The sequence below is a fragment of the Eleutherodactylus coqui genome, chromosome 10 (assembly GCF_035609145.1).
Source record: "Eleutherodactylus coqui strain aEleCoq1 chromosome 10, aEleCoq1.hap1, whole genome shotgun sequence".
Taxonomy (NCBI): domain Eukaryota; kingdom Metazoa; phylum Chordata; class Amphibia; order Anura; family Eleutherodactylidae; genus Eleutherodactylus; species Eleutherodactylus coqui.
This window is the reverse complement of record NC_089846.1, coordinates 3,052,505-3,076,186: the sequence shown is the minus strand read 5'-3', so window position 1 is coordinate 3,076,186 and position 23,682 is coordinate 3,052,505. Positions and strand designations below refer to the sequence as shown.

General features: G+C 53.3%; 1 protein-coding gene across 1 annotated transcript; it reads left to right on the top strand.

The window, feature by feature from the left end:
• The first annotated feature begins 8,865 nt into the window (after nucleotides 1-8,865).
• On the top strand, nucleotides 8,866-23,225 carry LOC136579918 (cholesterol 7-desaturase nvd-like). The gene is made up of 7 exons (XM_066580010.1): nucleotides 8,866-9,212; nucleotides 16,892-17,080; nucleotides 17,666-17,844; nucleotides 18,553-18,678; nucleotides 19,060-19,179; nucleotides 20,114-20,290; nucleotides 20,437-23,225. The coding sequence occupies exons 1-7, from the start codon at nucleotides 8,891-8,893 to the stop codon at nucleotides 20,596-20,598; spliced, it is 1,275 nt and encodes a 424-aa protein (XP_066436107.1). The 5' UTR covers nucleotides 8,866-8,890; the 3' UTR covers nucleotides 20,599-23,225.
• Nucleotides 23,226-23,682: the final 457 nt, after the last annotated feature.

The following is a 23,682-nucleotide window of genomic DNA, read 5'->3' as shown; positions in this document are numbered from 1 at the left end:
GATCTTTCTTTCCAGCGTTGTTGCAGAAGTTCCCACAAATCTGCTGCACTTGTGGCTGCTTCACTTTCCCCCTTCTGTCCAGATCATCCCAAACAAGCCCAATGGGGTTTAACCCCTTAGTGATGAAGCCTGGTTGCGCCTTAATGGCTAACTCATTTTTCAGTTTTTTTTTCATTGTCGCATTCCAAGAGCCGTAACTGTTTCCTTTTTCCGTCGGCAGACACACGAGGGCTGGTTTGTTGCGGGACAAGTTGTACTTTCTAGTGGCATCATTTTTGGGTACATACAACGTATGGTGCAATTTTCATAACATTTTTATAGGGTGATTGAGGCAAAGAACTAAATTCTGCCATTTGTTGTTTGGATTCCGCATCCCAAGAGCCATAATGTTGTTCTATTCCATCCCCAGAGCGGTATGGAGGTCAGTTTCTGCGGGATGAACTCTATGCATCCAATTTTTGGGAACTTATAAGATTTGATTGCTTTTTATTCCATTTTTTCTTCAGGTAAGATCAACAAAATGCGCAATTCTGCGTGTATAAATAATATGTTACATTAATTCTGGAAGCCGGTGTGATTATGTCAATACCAAATTACCAAATTCAGAGAGGTTTAAGATAAAGAATTCATTTATTATTTCCTAGACATTTGTGTTTGATGCCCACGGTGCTGTGTAAGGGTTTGCTAGATGGTACCATTTGGTGATCCATACAACATAAAGCCCCTTAAAGGGGTTGTCCCGCGGCAGCAAGTGGGGTTCAGCACTTCTGTATGGCCATATTAATGCACTTTGTAATATACATTGTGCATTAATTATGAGCCATACAGAAGTTATAAAAAGTTTTATACTTACCTGCTCCGTTGCTGGCGTCCTCGTTCCCATGGAGCCGACTAATTTTCGCCCTCCGATGGCCAAATTAGCCGCGCTTGCGCAGTCCGGGTCTTCTGCTCTCTTCAATGGAGCCGCCGTCAAAAGATGTATGAGCAGTTGTTAAGGTCTGTGTCACACGAACAGCATTGTGTGCGCAGTACGCAGTGAATAGAACCCATTGATTTCAGTGGATTCCGTCACATAAGCATATTTCGCCTTCACGCACAAACATTGCAGCGAGCTCTACTGTCCAGCATATTTGTGTGTGAAAATAGCACATGTTGAAGTAATTAACTTAGTTGCTCATTTCAATGACTGGTAGCACGGTTTGCACACATAAAAATACAGTAAGGCACTCACATGCGAGCAAATATGCAATGCCCGTTGCACAAATACGCGTTGCAAGTGCGTGCATGCCCGTGTGACATTGGCCTTAGGGTTCGGTCACACGAGCGCATAAACGGGGCGTTTTTGTGCCCAATCGTATAAACGTGACCATCTGAGGCGTTGGTTTGCAATGTATTCGTTCACATGGGCGATTTTACGGCACGTAAAAACGGCAACCCGAAAAAAAACGGAACATACGCGACCGAAATACGCGCCAACGCATATTCGATGGCCAAAAAGATAGTTTGCAAAGTAGGAAAAAACGATAATATGCTTTCTAGCTCTGGTCATGATCGCCGAAAAACGTTCTTTCCGGCGATTAAACGCTGCGCACGTGCGAACGTAAATACGCCTACGCTCGTGTGACCGCGCCCTTAGTCTGGAGACTGTGCAGACCATTCCAGCGGCTGCTTTTTATGTAGCTGTGACATAGCCTAGAAGATTGTTTTGGATTGTCTTGCTCTATCATGAACCCCTGACCAACTAGGCGTACACCAGAGGGTATTGCAGGGCACATTAAATACTGTGGTTGCCCTTTTTATCCAGTGTGCCAGTTACTGCTGGATCCAGCCAGAGCCCCAGACCATCACGCTCCCCCTCCATGTTTGGCAGTTGGTGTCACACTCATTAACCATTCTTTCACCTGCTCAGCGGCGTACAATTACCCTAAAACCTGCTTGATGCACCACAGATGTCCCATTTTGAATCATCAGTCCATAAGACCTTCTCCCGCTCTTCAGTAGTGACTGGAGGTGCTGCTCGGCCCCGGCAAGTCTTTTTCTGCAATCTTAGCAGTGCTTTCTAGCTGATCTTCTACCTGTCTTCTCTTCACTGCATTAGGCTTTATTCCCATCAACGTATATCGACCGCCGTTTTCACGGCTGGCCGATATACGCTACGCTGTGATGTCTAAAACCTCGTGAATGGGCGCACAAATCTAACTTTGTACGCCCGTTCAGACAGCATGGGCCCCGGTGCATATACGCTGAGGATGCCATGTTGTTGCCTCTTCCCCTTTCCTCCCCCTCGCTGGCTCACCTGTTCTCTCCTCCCCTCCGGCTGATTGCAATAGGAGGGGGCGGGACGGGGCTAAGCGCTGCCCCATCCCACCTCCTCCCATTGCTGGCTGTGGACAGCAATGGGAGGAGGCAAGACGGGGACGGTACTTAGCTCTGCCCCCATCCTGCCCCCTCCCATTGCAAACAGCTGGAGGGGAGGAGAGAAGAGGGAGGTAATTGCTAAACTCCCTCCCACCTCTCTTCTCTGGCCGCTGTCATTGGCTCCCATAGGAGCCCATGCAGCAGCTGACGTATTCCGGCCCAAAAGGTAGTTCCAGGACTATCTTTTGGGCCCAACGTAAAAACGCCCGGCGCTATATTGGCCGGCGGGGCGCTTTTATGTCGCGGGAATATGGCCATGTGATCTGATGCATTGGAATCCAATGCATCAAATCACAGTCTGTATTGTCCGGCCGTGAAAACTGCGGCCGATATACGCTTGTGGAAAGAGGCCGTAAGCTGTGCTGGCAGGTTTTGTGCTGACAGCTGCTGACTAAACCGCTGACTCTAAAAAACGTGTCATGGGGTTTTTCTTGCGTCCTTTGGTCCTCCTGCCCGAATCCTCCAGCTTCTAAGTGCCTGTTGATGGTACAGGATCTCTACTGACGGCCACCTTCGGGCTTTCTTGGTATTTCTCGGTGGGACAGACCTGCACTTCTAAGCGTTATCATTGTCTTCTTCGGTTAATTGCCCTTTTCTGGCCATTATGATAGCGATGTGCTCCGTCCTGAAGAGCGAAGCTGCCCCATCCTGCCCCGGAGGGTGCAGCGCCAGTTACATAGAATAAGAGGCTTGGAAAGTCATCTACAGAGTTGAGACTCCTGTAGGAATAGTTTGCATCCAGCGTCAAACCATAGCTTGCTTTCTATGCTGCAGAGCAGCGCTCCGTGATGGGTTCCCTGAAAGAAACTCAGACTATTATGCTTCAGGTTGTAATAATATGCTTGGTCCCCTTCGTTCCGCTTCTTGTTATTGGTGGACCTGAACTGCATTAATGTCAAATATTACAGCAAAAAGTAAGGCGTTCTAAACCTTTTATAGACGGCAGCTGTTCATTTCTGGGGGAGATCGGAAGATGCCTTCAGTGGGGGTCCGAGAGCACTGGTGTTCCCCAAATGAAGGAGATGCTGTGGTGAGTGGGTGCCTCATCCTGGCGCGGCATGCTCTCACCAATCACGTGCTGCTCCCCTTCCCCTCTCGCAGCACAAGTCTCAGTCATTGCAGCTTCATCTCCCTCCTACCATCTACTTACTGTTTTGCACTGCATGGAGTTTTTGATGGGTGAGGAGGTTTCTGGCGCCCCCCTGTGCCTCGTTTCTGGCATGGGTGGAGGAGGGCCCTGTTAGCTCTCTCTACCCCAGATCAGAATTAAGGAATGCCCCCTCCCGGTCCATCCAAGCATATCTGCCCCATTCCTAGATCTGGGAAGCGCTGTGTATATATGAACGCTGGTACTTTGGGGGGCTACATTTAATTACACACTCTGCAGTACGGCTCAGCTGAAAGTCAGTTGTCATGGAAACCAACTGCTTAGAACAATGTGAGCGCGGCGTCTTCTAGAAGAACATGGCAGATTATATTGGGTGATGGGTGTTATGTATGATGCAGACAGCCTGCAGATTGTATTCTGCTGCCTCCCCTCCAGCCCCTCCTCACGTCAGGGGTCGTCCGCAGTGACGGACCGCCGGACCCCGAGTCCGAACATCATCCGGAGACCTGTGGTCAGGCCGGGACTCACTTCTGATGGCCGTAAATAAACGTGCCGACCGAGGAAGAGAAAGAAATGCACCATCAGTGATACAAGTTTTGCGCACTTTTCCCCGCCGCAGTCTCGTATTTCCGTATTTCTCGTTACACAATGGCGCTTTATTAGAGTAATTTTTGTTTAAAAAATAAATGTAGCAACTTTTTTAAAACATTGATAGAAGATATAAATCTGTCAGCGCCGCGGTCAGCGCTCGTGTGTCGCTCCTACTGCACTGCGAACGCTGCAAAAACGAAACCCACCAACAATAGCGCCGCGGCATCTAAAAAAAACTATTCGACCCACTTAGAAGATTTTCACTTTGTTTCTGTAGATCTTACAAAGTGCAACAAGCCGGATGTCAGTGGAAGAAGGCGGGGCTAATAAAGCCAATGGGAAGTAGGTCTGTGGCGCTGAAGGGGTTAATGACTCAACAGGCATCCAGGACCGCTTCAGTCCCGCCTCACCTTTCGGGGTCTGGGATTGGCCGCTGCTGGGGGGTAACAGATTTCTGGTTTCTATGATGGCGCCCCTCCCTGCGGCCGCTGCGCTCCTGGAGACCCCCGCAGGGCTCTGCTTGTACAGCCCAGGGTGCCGCTGCTCTGAGGCTCGTGTGCCCAGTGGGCGCTGCGCCGCCGCTGCCGCCATACTAGGGGAGTCGCAGAAATAGCAGCTCCATCATATGGTGTCATTGGAGCTGAGGCACCGCAGAGCCCGGCTGCTATTGATCAGTTCAATGACAAATTCAGCTCTGCTACATCTCATCTCTCTGCGGTTTCCATCTGAAGAAACCTTTAATCCGGCGTCTGATAATCCAGCACAGAGCGGCAGTATTGGGGCTCATGTCCGCGGCCGCGCTACCATCGCATATTACGCTTGCGTTGCCCGGCTGCGTGATATGTTCCGTAAATTGTATCAGAGACACCAATGGCGCAGCGGTGACATCACTGAGGCGCGAGGCGTTGCGTGGCTCCTCCCACAAATGGCCGCCCGCATTCTCCGCTGTCGTCCTCTTCGATATTAAAACTGTTTTCTCATCAAACATCCTCTGCAGCTTTCTATCTGCTGCCGGCGGCTCGTCCCGCTCCCTAGCAACCAGCCCCATCTCCCTAGCAACCGCATCATTTGACACATTAGCCAGGGAAATATGAATTTCTCCTTAAATTGCGCCCCGGCGCGGCGGTCCTGGCCTCGTTCTCCGCTGTCACTGGAGGAAGCCTGGCAATGTCACAGCTCACACACTGCGCCGGCAGACGGATACAACGCAGATGTAGCAGAGCTGAGTTTGTAATTAAAATGCTTCATTCATGCGGTGCATTAATATTCAATGACAAACTCGGCTCTGCTGCATCTCTAAATGCAGGTTGGACTGCAGGTGAACTGCAGCTTTGCATCGCCTCATGGAGTCTTCAAGGTGCACGTACAGCTCTGCTACATCTGCGATAAAACTGCGGTCCCTCCCTTGCCAGGAGATAGCCAGACCGGAATATCGAGTTTAGTAAGGTGCAGCTGCGCTGTATAAAGGTGAGTATTACACACAAGTAGCAGAGCTGAGTTTGTTGCTTGGCACGGCACCAAGTCTTATCTGGGTTTCTTTAGGCCAGCAGGCGATCCTCCCCCCTGGGCGAGCGCCATGGAGCGCAGGTTCAGCTCTGCTATATCTACAGCCGATGACCTCTGCTGTACATAGGACGGGCAGGGCGGGGCCACACCCCTCACCTAGTCACCGACTACCTCATTGGGTCCATGAGATGATGTCACTGCGCAGCTGCCGTCCGACCAGCGGGCAGAGAAGTGGCGGCTCCAGGAGGCTCTAAGTTTGGGTCTGTATTTTGCGCACGTGGTCTCTGCCATTAGGAAGCTCGCAGCCACGCCGACCTCTTAACACGGGACTCCTGTGCGAGCGCGATACGGCTTTACGTAAAAATCACGGTTCAATAGGAAAAATGTAATAATGGCACCGCGTGAGACTCGCACGTACGTAGCGCCAATCCAGAATGTACCATGTGATGCGCTGCCATCCAGTCTGGATGCGACCCCGCGTACCTGCTTTCTCTGTACTCCAGATGACTGCGGACGCTCGCCGTCAGTCGTGCGCAGTACTTTTTCCCACGCCGTCGCAGGTGATGACGCTGTACCCGCAGCCTATCAGGAGGCGCTGCGGGGCGGACGGCGTCCGTTGACTTTAATGGAGGCCGCAGCAAAATAGACAATGCTGCCATTTTTTCTCCGCTCGCGGAATACGCAATTCATTTCCGCGTGAAGGAACGTGACTTTACATACCTTTCACAGCTGGGGGCGCTGTTTGCTGCGTTCAAAGTCCCGGGACTCTCTATCTTTCCGCGGACGGCGCTCTGGGGGGGGGGGGGGGGGGGTTTATTGGCATTATTTTGGGGAGCGTACGGCTTTTATTTTGTTTGGAAGGCGAAATGAACAAAAACGGTTATCTTATTTTATATATAGCGTTCGCCGTGCAGCAGATACATTCTGTGTATTGCGCAGGTCGCTACGAATGCGATGACACCAAATGTGGGTGGGGTTAAGCAGAGAGGAGAAAATGAAGAAAAAAAAAAGGTTTTTTTATGTGTATGTTTAGATGTCTTGACCCTGTAGGGGGCGCTGTAATCACTCTGATAATACACTGCAGGACTCCAGTTACTGCACTGCATTATCAAATAGCAATCACCGCCCATGGCAACCCATCAGCCCCGGGCGATTACATGGCGGAGGGCCGATGACATCACAGTGCGAGCGCCCCCCCCTTTACATGCAGCATGGAAGGGGTTAACAGTGTTCTGCCCGATCCCCGCTGTAGTTGGCGAGGATTGGCTGCTGAGCCCTCGCCATCCGTGGGACGTAAATGTGTGCAAGAACTTCACCTGGACGGACACTGACGCTCCGGGGCACGAAGGGTTAAAGGAAATTGGCTATTTCTGGTGTACGGATGGTAGTCACGGACCCGCCCATCTGTAAGAAGCCCCGCGGACACGGAGCTGACAAGCGTTGCAAGTAGAGCATGAAGAAACGGCGACATTATTTGCGCTTCGCGCTTCTTTTGCGTGTGACGGTAGATGTATAATTCCACCACACCAACGCCCGCGGACCGCCCCTGTGCCCGCCGTGTGAGCGGCCCTCGCGGAGATGCCGCAGAGCTCCGCACTGTTTATTCGCGCGTCGCGGTTTTGTTGCAGTTCTTGCTGCGATTTTCCAAAACAGCTATAAAACCGTGACCTGAACAGACGCGTCCGTCCTCGCTGCACGCTCCATCCGCAGGTGGCATTCGCCATTAGGCTGTGACGGCACGACGACATCAGATGGCGGGAAAGTCACATGACCAAATTATTTAATGCCACTCATCCGTGATTTGTTGAAATGGGAATGTTTGAGGGCGCTTTCACACGGCGAGAAAACACCTGACTGTGCGGCCCGCGACGCCAGCGCGCAGCGTCCAGTGCCACCCAGCGTCCAGCACCCAGCGTCCAGCGCGCAGCGTCCAGTGCCACCCAGCGTCCAGCACCCAGCGCCACCCAGCGTCCAGCGCCACCCAGCGCGCAGCGTCCAGTGCCACCCAGCGTCCAGCACCCAGCGTCCAGCGCTACCCAGCGCGCAGCGTCCAGTGCCGCCCAGCACCCAGCGTCCAGCGTCCACGGCCACCCAGCGCCCAGCGCCCAGCACCTAGCGTCCAGCGCCACCAGCGTCCACGGCCACCCAGCGTCCAGCGCCCAGCACCTAGCGTCCAGCGCCACCAGCGTCCATGGCCACCCAGCGCCCAGCGCCACCCAGTGCCCAGTGCCACCAGCGCCCAGCGCCACCCAGCGCCCAGCGTCCAGTGCCACCCAGCGCCCAGCACCCAGTACAACCAGCGCCACCCAGTGCCCAGCACCCAGCGCCACCCAGCGCCACCAGCGCCACCCAGCGCCACCAGCGCCACCCAGCGCCCAGTGCCACCAGCACCCAGCGCCACCCAGCGCCCAGTGCCACCAGCGCCCCCCAGCGCCCAGTGCCACCAGCACCCAGCGCCACCAGCGTCCAGCGCCACCCAGCGCCCAGTGCCACCAGCACCCAGCGCTACCCAGCGCCCAGTGCCACCAGCGCCACCCAGCGCCCAGTGCCACCAGCACCCAGCGCCACCAGCGTCCAGCGCCACCCAGCGCCCAGTGCCACCAGCACCCAGCGCCACCCAGCGTCTAAGCGCGTCCTTCCCGTCTGCCATGTTTTCACTCATTAGTTGTTAACTTAGAACTCCGAGGACTTTCACAATAAAAATCGTGCGACTCCATCGCGGCCGCGAGGCGGATCGTCCGCAAGAAGAAGCAGCGCTGACGCTCAGAGATCACGGGAACAAAGCTGCGACATCGCGCCGCCGCGGGGCCAAACCATGGAGGAGCACGCGCCTGCAGCGCCGCCGCATCGCCGGAGATTTGGGGGTTAAACCGCAGACAGAAAATCGCTGCGAGTCGCTCCGTCACCGCCGCATCCCCGGGGCTGGCCATGGAGGCGGCGCCGCTGTAAGGGGCGGGCCTAAGATAGCCGTGGAGGCGGTGCCAGTGTAAAGGGCAGGGCTTCAGGTTGTTCCAGTCGCCATGGAGGCGGAGTCAGTGTAAGGGGCGGGGCTGCCACGCAGGCCGCAGCTCCGGGCTGTTAATGCAGTGTAGGTGGGGCCAGAATAAGGGGCGGGGGCTTCTGGATGTTATAGTCGCCAAGGAGGCGGTACCAGTATAAGGGGCGTGGCTGTTAGACAGGTAGCGGCTCTGGTTGCCATGGAGGCAGCTGGGGTATAAGGTGCGGAGGGGCGGGGCCGGCAGACAGGTGCGGCGGTGGCGGCGGAGGATGGAGTCGGTGTTCTTGCTGCTGCTGGGCGGCCTCCTCCTGCCGCTGGCCGCGGGGCTCCTGGGCGGGCGGCTCCTGCTGCTCCTCCTGCCTCTCGCCTGCTGGGGCTGGTGGGCGCTGAACCGGCCGCTGGAGTTGCTGCGGGGCCCCGACGAGGTGGGCTACATCCAGGAGCGGGGCCGCAGCCGGGCGCAGACCGCCAACATGGTGCGCAGGAGGCGGCGGACTGGCGAGCTGCCCCCGGTCTACCCCAACGGCTGGTACCACGTGCTGGACTCGGCGCTGCTGCGGCCAGGGGCGCTGCGGAACGTCAGCCTGTGCGGTAAGGCGGACTACAAGTCCCAGCGGGGAGGGGGCGGGGCCCCGGGGGTCACATGGAGTGAAGTTCGTTATGGGTTGCGAGGCTCCGCGGTGTGCATGACAGACTGAACCCCCGGAGAGTGTAGGGGGCGGCGGGGCCGGAGAGACGGAGCAATCCCCTGGAGGGGCGCCGGGGGCTCTAATGGACCTTGTGGCGACTAGTCATCTGTAAGATCTCTGCTACTTGTCATGTAACCCCTTAGTGACCGGTCTGTAGTGTCCCCGAGGGAGCGGAACCCACTGACAGCCCGGGGGACATATAATGTGTTGGAGATGTTACTGCCTGCACTCTGGGGGACATATAATGTGGTGGAGATGTTACTGGCCGCACTCTGGGGGACATATAATGTGTTGGAGATGTTACTGCCTGCACTCTGGGGGACATATAATGTGGTGGAGATGTTACTGGCTGCAGTCTGGGGGACATATAATGTGTTGGAGATGTTACTGGCTGCACTCTGGGGGACATATAATGTGTTGGAGATGTTACTGGCCGCTCTCTGGGGGACATATAATGTGTTGGAGATGTTACTGGCTGCACTCTGGGGGACATATAATGTATTATAGATGTTACTGGCCGCACTCTGGGGGACATATAATGTGTTGGAGATGTTACTGGTTGCACTCTGGGGGACTTATAATGTGTTGGAGATGTAACTGGCCGCACTCTGGGGGACTTATAATGTGTTGGAGATGTTACTGGCTGCACTCTGGGGGACATATAATGTATTATAGATGTTACTGGCCGCACTCTGGGGGACATATAATGTGTTGGAGATGTTACTGGCCGCACTCTGGGGGACATATAATGTGTTGGAGATGTTACTGGCCGCACTCTGGGGGACATATAATGTATTATAGATGTTACTGGCCGCACTCTGGGGGACATATAATGTGTTGGAGATGTTACTGGTTGCACTCTGGGGGACATATAATGTGTTGGAGATGTTACTGGCTGCACTCTGGGGGACATATAATGTATTATAGATGTTACTGGCCGCACTCTGGGGGACATATAATGTGTTGGAGATGTTACTGGCCGCACTCTGGGGGACATATAATGTGTTGTAGATGTTACTGCCTGCACTCTGGGGGACATATAATGTGTTGGAGATGTTACTGGGCGCACTCTGGGGGACATATAATGTGTTGGAGATGTTACTGGGCGCACTCTGGGGGACATATAATGTGTTGGAGATGTTACTGGGCGCACTCTGGGGGACATATAATGTGTTGGAGAGGTTACTGGGCGCACTCTGGGGGACACATAATATGTTGGAGAGGTTACTGGGCGCACTCTGGGGGACATATAATGTGTTGGAGAGGTTACTGGGCGCACTCTGGGGGACATATAATGTGTTGGAGAGGTTACTGGCCGCACTCTGGGGGACATATAATGTGTTGGAGAGGTTACTGGCCGCACTCTGGGGGACATATAATGTGTTGGAGAGGTTACTGGCCGCACTCTGGGGGACATATAATGTGTTGGAGAGGTTACTGGCCGCACTCTGGGGGACACACAATGTGTTGGAGAGGTTACTGGGCGCACTCTGGGGGACATATAGTGTGTTAGGGAGGTGTCACTGGCCGCACTCTGGGGGACACATAATGTGTTAGGGAGGTGTCACTGGCCGCACTCTGGGGGACACATAATGTGTTAGGGAGGTGTCACTGGCCGCACTCTGGGGGACACATAATGTGTTAGGGAGGTGTCACTGGCCGCACTCTGGGGGACACATAATGTGTTAGGGAGGTGTCACTGGTCGCACTCTGGGGGACACATAATGTGTTAGGGAGGTGTCACTGGCCGCACTCTGGGGGACACATAATGTGTTAGGGAGGTGTCACTGGTCGCACTCTGGGGGACACATAATGTGTTAGGGAGGTGTCACTGGCCGCACTCTGGGGGACACATAATGTGTTAGGGAGGTGTCACTGGCCGCACTCTGGGGGACACATAATGTGTTAGGGAGGTGTCACTGGCCGCACTCTGGGGGACACATAATGTGTTAGGGAGGTGTCACTGGCCGCACTCTGGGGGACACATAATGTGTTAGGGAGGTGTCACTGGCCGCACTCTGGGGGACACATAATGTGTTAGGGAGGTGTCACTGGCCGCACTCTGGGGGACACATAATGTGTTAGGGAGGTGTCACTGGCCGCACTCTGGGGGACACATAATGTGTTAGGGAGGTGTCACTGGCCGCACTCTGGGGGACACATAATGTGTTGGGGAGGTGTCACTGGCCGCACTCTGGGGGACATATAATGGGTTGTATATCGTTTTTTTGGGGGGGGGGGGCTGGATAAAATGTCCCTAACTTCTGCCCTGTTTGTTTTGTATTTACAACGTTCCCCGTTCGTTAATAATAATCGGATAACTTTCCTATCTGATCGGCGCGATGCCTGGGATAACGAGTTTATAGACGTGTAATGACTTCTCCTCCAGGCAGCGGCGCTCTGGTCATGTGACTTCTGGATTAGTTTTTGGGAGGTAAAGAAAATAAAAATACCAATTCTGACACGTTTGCGGCGCTCGCCGCCTGATGCATTTTTGTCGCCCGGGTTACGAACTAAAACAATTCTGGGTTTTTATTTATTTTTATCCAGTTCAAAACAGGTTTAACTCGATGATGATTGTTTGTTTGTTTTGTTTCTTTAATCTAGTTCCTGAATGGGACTTGTTCATGCTCAGACAATACACTGCATTACTTCTGTACTGCACTCTACTAAGCCTGTAACAGCAGCCCTGAAGACTCTCCCGGAGGCGGGGCCTAATAGGAGGAGTTACATGGCAGACATGGAGGCCTTTAACAGGCTTGCAGCTGCCATGGCAACCCATTGTTACCTTATGATCGCCGCGTGGCTGCAGAAGGGTGAAGGCAACCCCCCCCCCCTCCCCCATCTGCTCACGTGCTGCAGTTGGTATGACTTGTGGTATCTAAGGGGTTAAGTAGGATCCTGGCTGCCAGTCAGCGAAGCAGGTATAAAGTCCGTTAGTGAGGTCAATAAACGGTGTATTATGATCACCAAGGGGGTAAACCCCTCCAGCGGATACAGGAGCTCTGATACATTGTATCTATATCAGATGTCGGGAGGTTTTTCATCCCCTTCACTGACTGTAAGCAGAGATCTTGACAATAAGGAATTGATACACAAAGTTCTGCAGCTTCTTAATCCTTTTCATTATGTAAATATTTAGAGTCTTTCAGCCAATGTGGCGGCGTCCGGTGCTGATCGGGGATTGGTGGGGACTCCGGAGAGCGCCCCCTGTCCTTAAGGACCTGCTTGGTGCCGTATCGGGGATTGGTGGGGACTCCGGAGAGCGCCCCCTGTCCTTGAGGACCTGTTTGGCGCCGGGATTGGGTCACATCCTGTCGACACACGAGACTCCAAAAACCGAACAGGAATCTCCATCATGAAAGATGGAGCCATCTAGGGTCCATGGAAGATCCTGCTGATGCTTGTAAGGCTCTGTTTACATGCAGCTGGTCTGTTTTCTGCATACAGTTCCTTTGTTCTGCCATGGGGCTGCAAGGTGGATACAATGTAATCAGCGCTCCCTGGGGAGAACACTGCATGCGGTCCCTGCTGTCAGCTCTCCAGCTGAATGATGGGCTTTATGCTCTCCTAAAAATCATCGTTTACACACATGACTCAACCAGTCTACCATTGAGTTCCAGACTCCACCTACTAATTAGTATAACAATCCGGTAGCCATTAGACTGAGCCCCATCCGATCAGTATGAGGCAGTTGAAGGGTTCGGTGTACGTCTCTCAGCACAGATGCATCTCACCGTTACGTTCTCTTGTACAGGTTGTTCTGATGCACAAAGTAGTCCAGGCTGAAGCGCAGGCTCCACTTATGACCCGCATACATGAGACGAGAGTTCTGGCTATTCTAGCAGTCCGGACACAAAGGGTTAAAGTTCTGCAACGTAAGGAAACTCCGGGAAAGTCGGGGCATTCCTTGTGGAAACTGTCTGTCCAACAGGGCCACAATACACTAATATGTCGGGTCACGATTTAATGCAGCCGGGAGCAGCGCAGCCTGTACACGTCAAACTGAAGAGGCCTCCAACCTCTAACGGGTAGATAATGGAAGGAAGCGATCGGTCCGCAGTGCGCTCCTCGTCTGTCCGTCCGCTGATCCGGCAAGTGAGGTAGAAGCAGCAGACTAGACCTTCCTCAAAACAGAACCAAAGCACGTGGAAAATTCTCGAGTCTTGGGCTGCCTGTCCGCGGTCACTTTTGCGTTGTTCCCTGCGGCGATGATCCGGCCGTGGGGAATGCAGTGCAAGCTTGCCATGGCATTGGTATGGCCTCTGTCCGCGAGCGGAGAATCATAGCATGCTGCGAATTGCCGCGATTCTCCATGGTGAGCCTATCTGTCAGCTGGCTCCTGCTCCCCGGTGGCGGCTCCCATGACTGAGATCCATAGCCGGATACTGCAACGCCCGTGGACAGGCAGCCTTACTGCATTGTATGGTGGCGGAGCTGCAATACCAGACACAACCCATGATCAAGGGTGACGCTGTGCTTTAAAAAAAAGCAGCCATGTTTTTGTAAGCCTGGGCAATGCCTTTTAATGGAAGCTACAAGTATGGTGGCCAGCAAAGCCCTGTGGTTGAATACTGTGTGTTAGCCCGGCCCGAGGGTGTGGAGTGACACACCGGACCCCAATGTCCACTAGACAGGAGTGTATCTGGTGCTGGTACTGCTGGTACTGCTAAAGAAACTGATCCTTGACCCAACCGACGCCACCAACTACCGACCCGTCTCAAACCTCCCCTTCATCTCCAAATCACTAGAACGCCTGGTCTACTCCCGTCTCACACGCTTTCTTTCTGATATCTCTCTCCCCGACCTCCTTGTCTTTCCACCTTCCAGCAGACCTCCTTCAACATCTCCATTCCAGTGTCTGGCACCATCATAACCCCCAGACGGCATGCCCGATGCCTTGGGGGTCACACTGGACTCTGACCTCTCCTTTGCCCCCCATATCCAATCTCTGGCCCAAACATGCCACATGCACCTCAGAAATATTGCTAAAATGCGTCCGTTCCTCACCATGGACACGCTAAAGACCCTCTCCACTCCAATCCATACTAAATGCAGCAGCTAGGCTCATTTTTCTATCCAGCTGTTACTCAGACCCCTCCACTCTATGCCAGTCGCTGCATTGGCTGCCCATCTACTGCAGAATAAAATTTAAACTGCTCACCCACAAAGCTCTGCATGGCACAGCGCCACTATACATTACCTCCCTCCTGTCTGTACACCACCGTACATCGCCTCCCTCCTGTCCGTACACCACCATACATCGCCTCCCTCCTGTCAGTACACCACCATACATCGCCTCCCTCCTGTCAGTACACCACCATACATCGCCTCCCTCCTGTCAGTACACCACCATACATCGCCTCCCTCCTGTCAGTACACCACCATACATCGCCTCCCTCCTGTCAGTACACCACCATACATCGCCTCCCTCCTGTCAGTACACCACCATACATCGCCTCCCTACTGTCCGTACACCACCATACATCGCCTCCCTCCTGTCAGTACACCACCATACATCGCCTCCCTCCTGTCAGTACACCACCATACATCGCCTCCCTCCTGTCAGTACACCACCATACATCGCCTCCCTCCTGTCAGTACACCACCATACATCGCCTCCCTCCTGTCAGTACACCACCATACATCGCCTCCCTACTGTCAGTACACCACCATACATCGCCTCCCTCCTGTCAGTACACCACCATACATCGCCTCCCTCCTGTCAGTACACCACCATACATCGCCTCCCTACTGTCAGTACACCACCATACATCGCCTCCCTACTGTCAGTACACCACCATACATCGCCTCCCTACTGTCAGTACACCACCATACATCGCCTCCCTACTGTCAGTACACCACCATACATCGCCTCCCTACTGTCAGTACACCACCATACATCGCCTCCCTACTGTCAGTACACCACCATACATCGCCTCCCTCCTGTCAGTACACCACCATACATCGCCTCCCTACTTTCAGTACACCAGCATACATCGCCTCCCTACTGTCAGTACACCACCATACATCGCCTCCCTCCTGTCAGTACACCACCATACATCGCCTCCCTACTTTCAGTACACCACCATACATCGCCTCCCTCCTGTCAGTACACCACCATACATCGCCTCCCTACTGTCAGTACACCACCATACATCGCCTCCCTCCTGTCAGTACACCACCCAGCCCGCTCACTCCGATCGGCTAACACCCTCAGACTAAACACCCCTGTAATACGAACCTCTCATGCTCGCCTACAGGACTTCACCAGAGCAGCACCCATCCTCTGGAACGCTCTACCCCAAGGCATCCGGACAATCCCTTCAGACGCGCCTCTTCAAAGTAGCATACCAAACCTGCTGACCTAGTCCCCTCCCATCCCCACAATACGCCCCCTGCCCCTCCCTATGGCTCTTTTGCCTATCATGTACACTTCCTGCCCCCCATGTCCTGTACTGCCCCCCACCCCGTTTGTGCCCTAAATATGGTGTATGTTATTGCTGCCCGCGCCGGTACCTTCTGTATCACCCCAACCCTCTGTTTCCAAACAATTGGATACCACATGTAACCTTTGTAATTTCGGTATAGTTTGCGTTCCCCGTGTGCCTCCAGCGCTGCGGAATAAGTTGGCGCTATACAAATAAAGATTATCCGGTTGGCTCGCAGCTCCTAGACTTGTGAAGCTCCTACATGGCCGCCCCTTCGTCAGGCTAGATGCCCATTGGTATTTTGGAGGGTATTGAGGACTTGGGATGTATCTTCTGTTCCTACTGATGATCCTACCTGTGGGGTGCCTGATTAGGACCAGCGCCCTCCTCCATGTGGACGTGTCTGGTATTGCAGTTCGGCTCCGATTGCTTGAATATCAGATTTTTTCTGCTATGACAAACCTCTGACTCCTCGTCTGCTGCACAGCGGTGGTGGCACCCATGTCCCTCACCCAGGACCAGCGGCAGGGTCTGGCAGGGACCTCGGGTGTCTGAAGGGTAGACGTTGCCTGCTTGATGACAGTTTCCAGGTAGGAACAGGATTGAGGTGATTTCAGCCGGGAGGTTGCTGAACTCCTCGCTCCTTCGGTTCTCTGTGGCCTACCTGGCTGACGTCTCTGATATCCCATCAATGTCCTTGTATGAAGGTGTCAGGACACGGGCACAGTACACGGAGGGGCCCGGCAGCTCTGACCGCCTCCGCACGTTGCGTGTCGCATGGCCTTTGGGGATCCGTAATGAGCTGCCGGATTCTGGGAGTCTTCAGGATTCACCTTGTAGATTTCTCGCCTGCGAGACACGATCGCCGCACGTAGAGCAGACTGCTGTTACACTCGTGTAAAGGGCTCCGGTCGCCAGACGTATGCCCCAACATGGCCCCCTGAACAACCCCATGAACCTCCTATTGGGGGCCCCTCAAAGCCTCATGAGCCCTAGAAAGCCCTGGCAAGGAAGCGCTATGAATGGGCTAATCTGATTGGCTGCAGTTACCTGAATGTGTGGAAATGAATGCCCCTCCAGCGGTCGGGGGGAGGGGTTGTGATGGCCCGGCGATCACTGGTTGGTTGACTTCATGGTTCTCATCCTGCAGGTGAACAGCTGGCGGTCTACCGGACGCTGGATGGCAGAGTGTTCGCGGTAGATGCCTACTGCCCTCACCTGGGTGCAAATCTTGCCGTGGGAGGTAGAGTGGTTGGCGACTGCATCGAGTGTCCCTTCCATGGCTGGCGGTTCTGCGGAGAGGATGGCAGGTGTACCAGGATACCCTACGCTGAAAAAGGTAGGCAAGCTGCTACTGGGGTGCCTGGAAGTAGTTATACCTTTATGGGGGTCACCCAGGCAGAAAGTGAGGCGCTGGTTAACCCCTTAATGACACCGCCTGTTCTGGTCATAGGGACATGATGTTTTTTGGGGATTTCCGTCTCCACCATCTTTGTCGTCACGGCCGGTCGAGGGGTTTTTGCACTGTGTGACTCGCGGTAGCTTTATAGGTACCATTTCTGGGTCCATACAGGTTTTTTGATCACTTTTATTGCATTTTTGAGGCAAAGTGAGCAAAGAAGCATTTTGTGTGTTAAATTTGTTAAGAATGCGACGGTGCCAAATGTGTTTTTTTTTTTTTTCTTATCTTATTAAAGAGGGGAGCAGGCGCAAAGTTTTTTTCTTTTTCCCGTACTGCAGCGGGCGGCTCGTGCTGCGGATGGTGTGGGCTCAGCGTCTGCGCCGTGCCATCCATGGGGGGTTAAAGTGGCACGCATCCAGCTCGCAGAGCACACAATATGGCGGTTATGAGAGAAGTAACCGCAAGGTTATGGCTGCGGAGACCCCCGGAGGTTCGCTGCTGACACTCTCCTTCTACTTGTAGTCCCTGAATTTGCGAAGACGCGGACCTGGCCATGTTGCGACATTAACAAGATGGTGTTCATCTGGTATCACTGCGACCGGACAGAGCCGACGTGGAGGATCCCGGAGCAGGAGGAGATCACCGCTGAGCAATGGATCTACAGGGGCCGCACGGAGCATTACGTCAGCGCTCACATAGAGGTGAGGAGGCGCCGCGCCATCGCTGCTCTTGCATGAAGGAGAATGCAGGCGCGCCGGTCCGGGAATGTCGCCCAACGCCTGTGAATGTGGAGAATGTAAACATAGACTTATGTGAATAAGAGCGCCGGGCGTCTCACCTGCGTGCCACTTCACCTAAATGGTGGTTTGTGTTTTTAACCCCTTAATGCTCCATGACACACAGGTACATCATGGCGGTTCGGGGTTTATATGGAGGGGGATCGGTGTGGAAAATGCGCCCCATTTCCACTACATGTGAATGTTCCCTTGCCGGACCCCGTCCCCCTAACAGTAGGAGGCGTGGCCTCATACAGTCATTAACTAGACTGTAGAGTAGAAATTTGCATACATCATAGCAGCCATGTGCAGCTCCTTGCGGTGCGGGTCTGCAGCAGAGAGGTGGCCTACGAAGGGGATCACGACCCTTAGTTATTACTTTCATATAGTTTTGTGCCCCCCATAGATCATAGATTATATGTCGCGGGGGTGTATTGTACTGGGGGGACTCGCGTCAGTCAAGGGGGGTTATTGTACTGGGGGGGGGGGGGGCGCATCAGTCGGGGTGGGTATGTCACTTGCTGTACAGTGTTGGTCTGTCCATGTGATGGCGGCTCTGGGCGGCTGCAGGTACTGGCAGGTCCCAGTGGAATCGTTTTACAAGGTTTCTTGATGTACGTATTGTGATTGCAGGAGATCCCGGAGAACGCGGCAGACATCGCTCACCTCGCCGTCCTGCATGAGCCGAGCATACTGAGCGGCGGGGACATCTGCTACACAAAGTCACGCATCTGGGACTTCTTCACACACACTTGGAAGGTGAGAATGTTGCTGGCATCGGAGATGGTGCTAGGCATCAGGAGGCTGCTTGAGGGTCGAGATCGAGAAGGTGTCCGATACTTGGGAAGTTCGGGTGGGGGGTGACGAGCGTCCACAGACTAATGAGAACTGCTGGAATGGTAAGAGGCCCCATGACAGTTCTCCTTGCCATCTGCTGACATTGACTGGGATTATGATCCAGTGGAGGCGGTCACAATACGATCCAGTTGGGATGCAGCGTTATGTGCTGGTGGGAATTGGGACTAGTGGTCCAGGAAGTGTTGTCGTAGGGCAGAGGCCTTGCAGGTGGACACGTTGTAGCAGGAACAAGCGGCCGTACGGGTGGGTTATCCTCTCAACTGCCATGTCTCCTGCTTTCAGGTCCAGTGGGAACCAGAAGCTGCACCCAACAAGCACTGCTCGCAGATGTCCGTGCAGCACGCCTCTCTGATCTTCGGGAAGCACTTTTCTCTACTGGACGTGGATGTTGTCGCCCGCCAGGTAAGAGCTGCAGGCGATCCCGCCTGACCGTGTCTTATCGCTCTTAGTACGCGCTAGAGTTGCATTTCATCGATTTGTGTAATATTCTGAGATCCACTTTCTGGGAGTTGTCTTGCTGCAGGCCACTAGTTGTACATGGATCCCATCTCGGTTATTGGCTTGGTGTCTGGTGGTTTAACAGGATCCCTCCGTGTGACACTGAATCCCGCTGCTGCTGAACTGTTGGCTATATAGTCTGCCATGTTTCTGAAGCCACATCTGAGAGACATAAAGGGGCACTAACTTTTCCGACCACTTCTGCTCCTCTACCAGCTGGTTAGTCTCAAACATGTGGACATGGAAGGCACCGCTCTCATAATAGTCCAATGGGTAATTGACCCGCTTCTTTATTAAATGATTAAAGTCAATAGAACGTGTTTTGGGGACACGGCCCCTTCAGAAACTGCTGTAAAGAGTGCCAAGTATACAAAATGGACAATGGATCGAGTACGATAAAGGGAAGTTTTCCACTTCCACATTTGTTACGGTATTGCAGTCTAATTGTCTCGCTCCGTTCTATACGGTTTGGCGTCAGTGGACAGGCGGCACCTTATCCGACCTCCCAGAAGGAAGGTTAATTTTTCTGTATAATAGCGGGTTTACTAACCATTTGGACAGATGGTCTCCAAATGCTAGAATCGTCCTGGGAAAGCAGATCCTGCCTCCCTGCTGATTAGACCAGTGACAGAGCAATGCAGCATGGGAAGTGAGGGCAAGGAAGTCAGGACAGTGAACTACTGGCAGAATGTTGGCTTGCTCCACGCCCCTCCCTAAAGGGGAGCAAAAAGCAGAAAAATGGGGAAGATCACCTGAAAATCACAACTTACAGGCATGACCCATAGTGCCACCTTTTGGCCTTCCTACCTCTTGCTTATAGCCTTCTCTTTCCTCACAGGTGGGTCCCGGTATTGTGTTCTTGCACTTCTCGCATGCCTTCCTGGGTAGAGGGATCATCCTGCACTGTGTGACGCCAGTGGAGCCGCTGCTGCAGAGAGTTTCCCACAGTATCTACTACCAGAAGAACATCCCCGCCTTCATCCCAAAGTTCATTCTGAGGGCCGAGTGCATCCAAGTAGGTGACCCGGGCTGTAAGGGGGGGACTTGTCTGTCTTCTACTGGACAGTATTGGTGAAGATGCCCCCAGCTCTGCCCCCTTGTGGTGCAGGTGAGCTGTAGGGTCTGCATTGACCACCTCACTAGCACAGTTGTCTCTTTCAGTTTGAGCGGGACGTGATGGTCTGGAACAACAAGAAGTACATCTCCAAGCCGCTCCTGGTGAAGGAGGACTCCGCCATCCAGAGACATCGCCGTTGGTACTCTCAGTTCTACAGCGCCAACAGCCCCCGACTGACCTTCCAAGAGGACGGCCTGAGTTGGTGAAGAGGCAGCGAGGGGACCGGTATTGGTTCTTCTCGGAGCCTGAAGTTGGACATTTTCCTTTTTGTACACCAAAGATCTCGTATTAACGCAAAAAACCAAAGGATAGCGAAGAATGGCATATTGATTCAACATGAGCTGAGACTTCTGCAGTCTTGACACCACCACTAGGTGGAGCCCCGGAGCCTCACGACTGACTGTGGTGATAAATGAGCGCAGTATGGCAGTTCTTGGCTGAATTTGGTGCCATTAAAATCAACATTTAAAGAGAAACCAAGAGGGAGGAGCTTCATGTGCAGGATCGGCAGAACTGAGAATGCTATGCAACTGTAAGGCGCTCACCGAACTGCGGCGGCGCCCTAGCAGATTTTGATGCCGCTCCGGAAGCTACCTGATAGTAATGTCCTTGGCCGCTGAAAACCATCTGTGCAAGCGGCGTGTCCATCAAACCGGATATAGAAAGGATTACTTGCCTACGCAGGATGGCGCTCCACTGGTACGTGATCCTTCCGCAGGTAAGTGGTCACAGTCACTACCCGCAGGGCATCGACAGAGGCGGGAAAACATGCAGGGCAGAATCTTGAAAAGTGTAAATAAGACAGTCCGCTTTACTGCCGCTGAACCCAGTTGAAGCGCTGCACTGCTATTTCACTTCCTGCCAAGGACAGGATGTCAGGAAGTGGAGGGGCGGCACTCCCATTCATTGCAACAGGAAGCCGCTGCTCCCACTTCCTGTTGTCCACTGACATTCGGCCCGCTGCACTGGACAGCGATCAGCTGATGGGCAGGGGGGCCCTGAGCGGCGGACCCCCATCCAGCAACTACTGATGGCCGATTCAGAAGATAAGTCATCAGTCGAAAAGAGCCCAGAATACCCCTTTAGGTCAGTATATAGTGTCTTGACCACAAGATGGCGTAGTCACATCTTAAGCCGGTTATTTCCTGCTCTTGGGGTAGAAGAAATCCGAGATATTATTTTTTTCGTCATCTTTTGATTGAAGCTGTTTTAAGTCTCTCCCATCTTCCTCCTCGTATTCTTCATTCCGGAGGAGTCTTATCGGAGCTCGTCTTGATATACTGGATATACAGCTATAACCAAGTCCTTCTGGCTTTAGGGTCTTCACTGAAGTCCTTCTTTAAGTTGACCCTCCAGGTGGAGCTCAGAACAAGGGAGTCGGTGACGGCTGCGAACGACCATCTGATACTTTCCTCAGCTCTCGCTCAATTAGGACAGGGCTGAGCCTATAGTGGTGTCTGTGTAGTAGTCTGGGCCACGCCCCTTCATTGGTTCAGCCTGTAGAGGAAGCAGATGGGCTAAACCAATGATGTCCTAATCAGGCTGAGCTAAAAAGCAGCCAGCTATTGGATCATCCCCAGCAGTCAGTGATTCGCCCCTTCTGGGCTCCTGATTGGAGGGAAATACAAATAGTGCTTAGTTACCCCATCTCGTGGTCAAAAGGAATACTAAATTGATTTAAAGGGGTACTCTGGTGAAGTGCGCCACCGCCGGAGTGGGTACTAAGGACCTCTAGTGGCTGCTCCTGGCAATACTGTTGGGTGGAGTATTAGGACCCCAGGATATATGAGCAGCCGTCTGGCGTCCAGTATGAGGATTACAAGGAAGACTTGCCGCCCTTTAAGTTTGAGCCTCTGAGGCTTCTGTAGTTCTGGAAAGAAGACTGGAGGGTTTTTTCTGGATGCTTTAAGACCTTTAAAATTTTACACTAAAAAGTCACACGAGGTGATAAATCGCTGATGTTTTATTTACACTTTTTGAAATTCTGACCTTTGACCTGGATGTTTCCCCGCCTCTGTAGGTGCCCTGCGGGTAGTGATTGTATGTGATCACATACTGGTGGAGCGCCAGCCTGCATAGGTAAATCCAGGGTCCCGCGGGCCCCCCGACAGCTCATGTTCTCAGGATTGCGCAGGTAATGTAATTGTCGGTCTTCAGACGTCGCCATCAGTGTTCTATCTATTGGATATCCTGAAAACATGACCTGTTGGGGTCCCTGAGCACCAGGGTTGTGCACCCCTCAAATCATGCTTCCTACATCCACTGATCTGGTGTGACGGGCGGCGCCGCTTATCAGCAGTAGGTTAGGCTGATCTGGAAGTCCTTCGTCCCTGTAGGGTGCCTCGTCTGACGGAAACGGACAACGTCTTCCCTTTTTTTTTAACTCTCACCATAATGTGCCAAAAGGCCCTTGCTGCTTTGGGTGCCCCCCCACCACCAGTGACCTAAAGATCTTGCGAGGCAACTTGTACATCATGTTGTCGTGGCTGAACTGAAGCATGCTGGGTAACTGCATTACCAAGAAAGACAGCTTGCTTCAGACTAGAACATCTGTGCCAAGTAATGTGCCAGGAGACCCCGCCCCCGAGGAACTGCACTGATGTTATAGATGAGCCCAGCCATGCCGCATCGGACACCACGCCTCTCCCACTGGACCCTCCAGATTGCCAATGGTGAATTTTGGATAATGAGCCTTTTTTTACCGCTGCAGCCACGTTTAGGGCGTCGCTGCCAATAGTGTTGGTTTTTCTCCCGATATCGCAGACTTTTGGGTTTGCCCGTGTGGTTTTAAATGTGTTGTTTTTTTCTGCATAACATCAGATTTCCCGCTGTACGCTGCAGCCCTGTCCGTTTTTTTTTTTGTTTTTTTTTGGTAGGAGAGGAAGGAGTTTGGGCCACATTAACCCCTTTGTGACTGCAGCCAGTGAATGTGCATCGTTGCTGCCTGGACTCTGTGCAGCAGTGATGTACATTTATGTTGTGGACCCTGCCAGCGATTGAGGGTGCAGCGGGTAAACAGCCCAGAACGGGCTGTTACTAATGGCTTGTTTGGGTCCCAACAGCCAATCGCAGTGCAGGCAGGAGCCCCTGGATGTGCGATTGGAGAGCAGCCCCCGTTAACCCCTTCCGCTGGTCACGTGACTCTCCGCTCGTACCTGTGACTGCAAAGTGCGGCAGTCATTTTTATAAATTAATTAGTAACGCAGTTTGAGGTTCCTGGGGTGGATTTTTGAGGCGGATCGGCAGCTGATTGTCGGGGTGAAGTCTGAATCTGCGTGACAAGCGGCGCC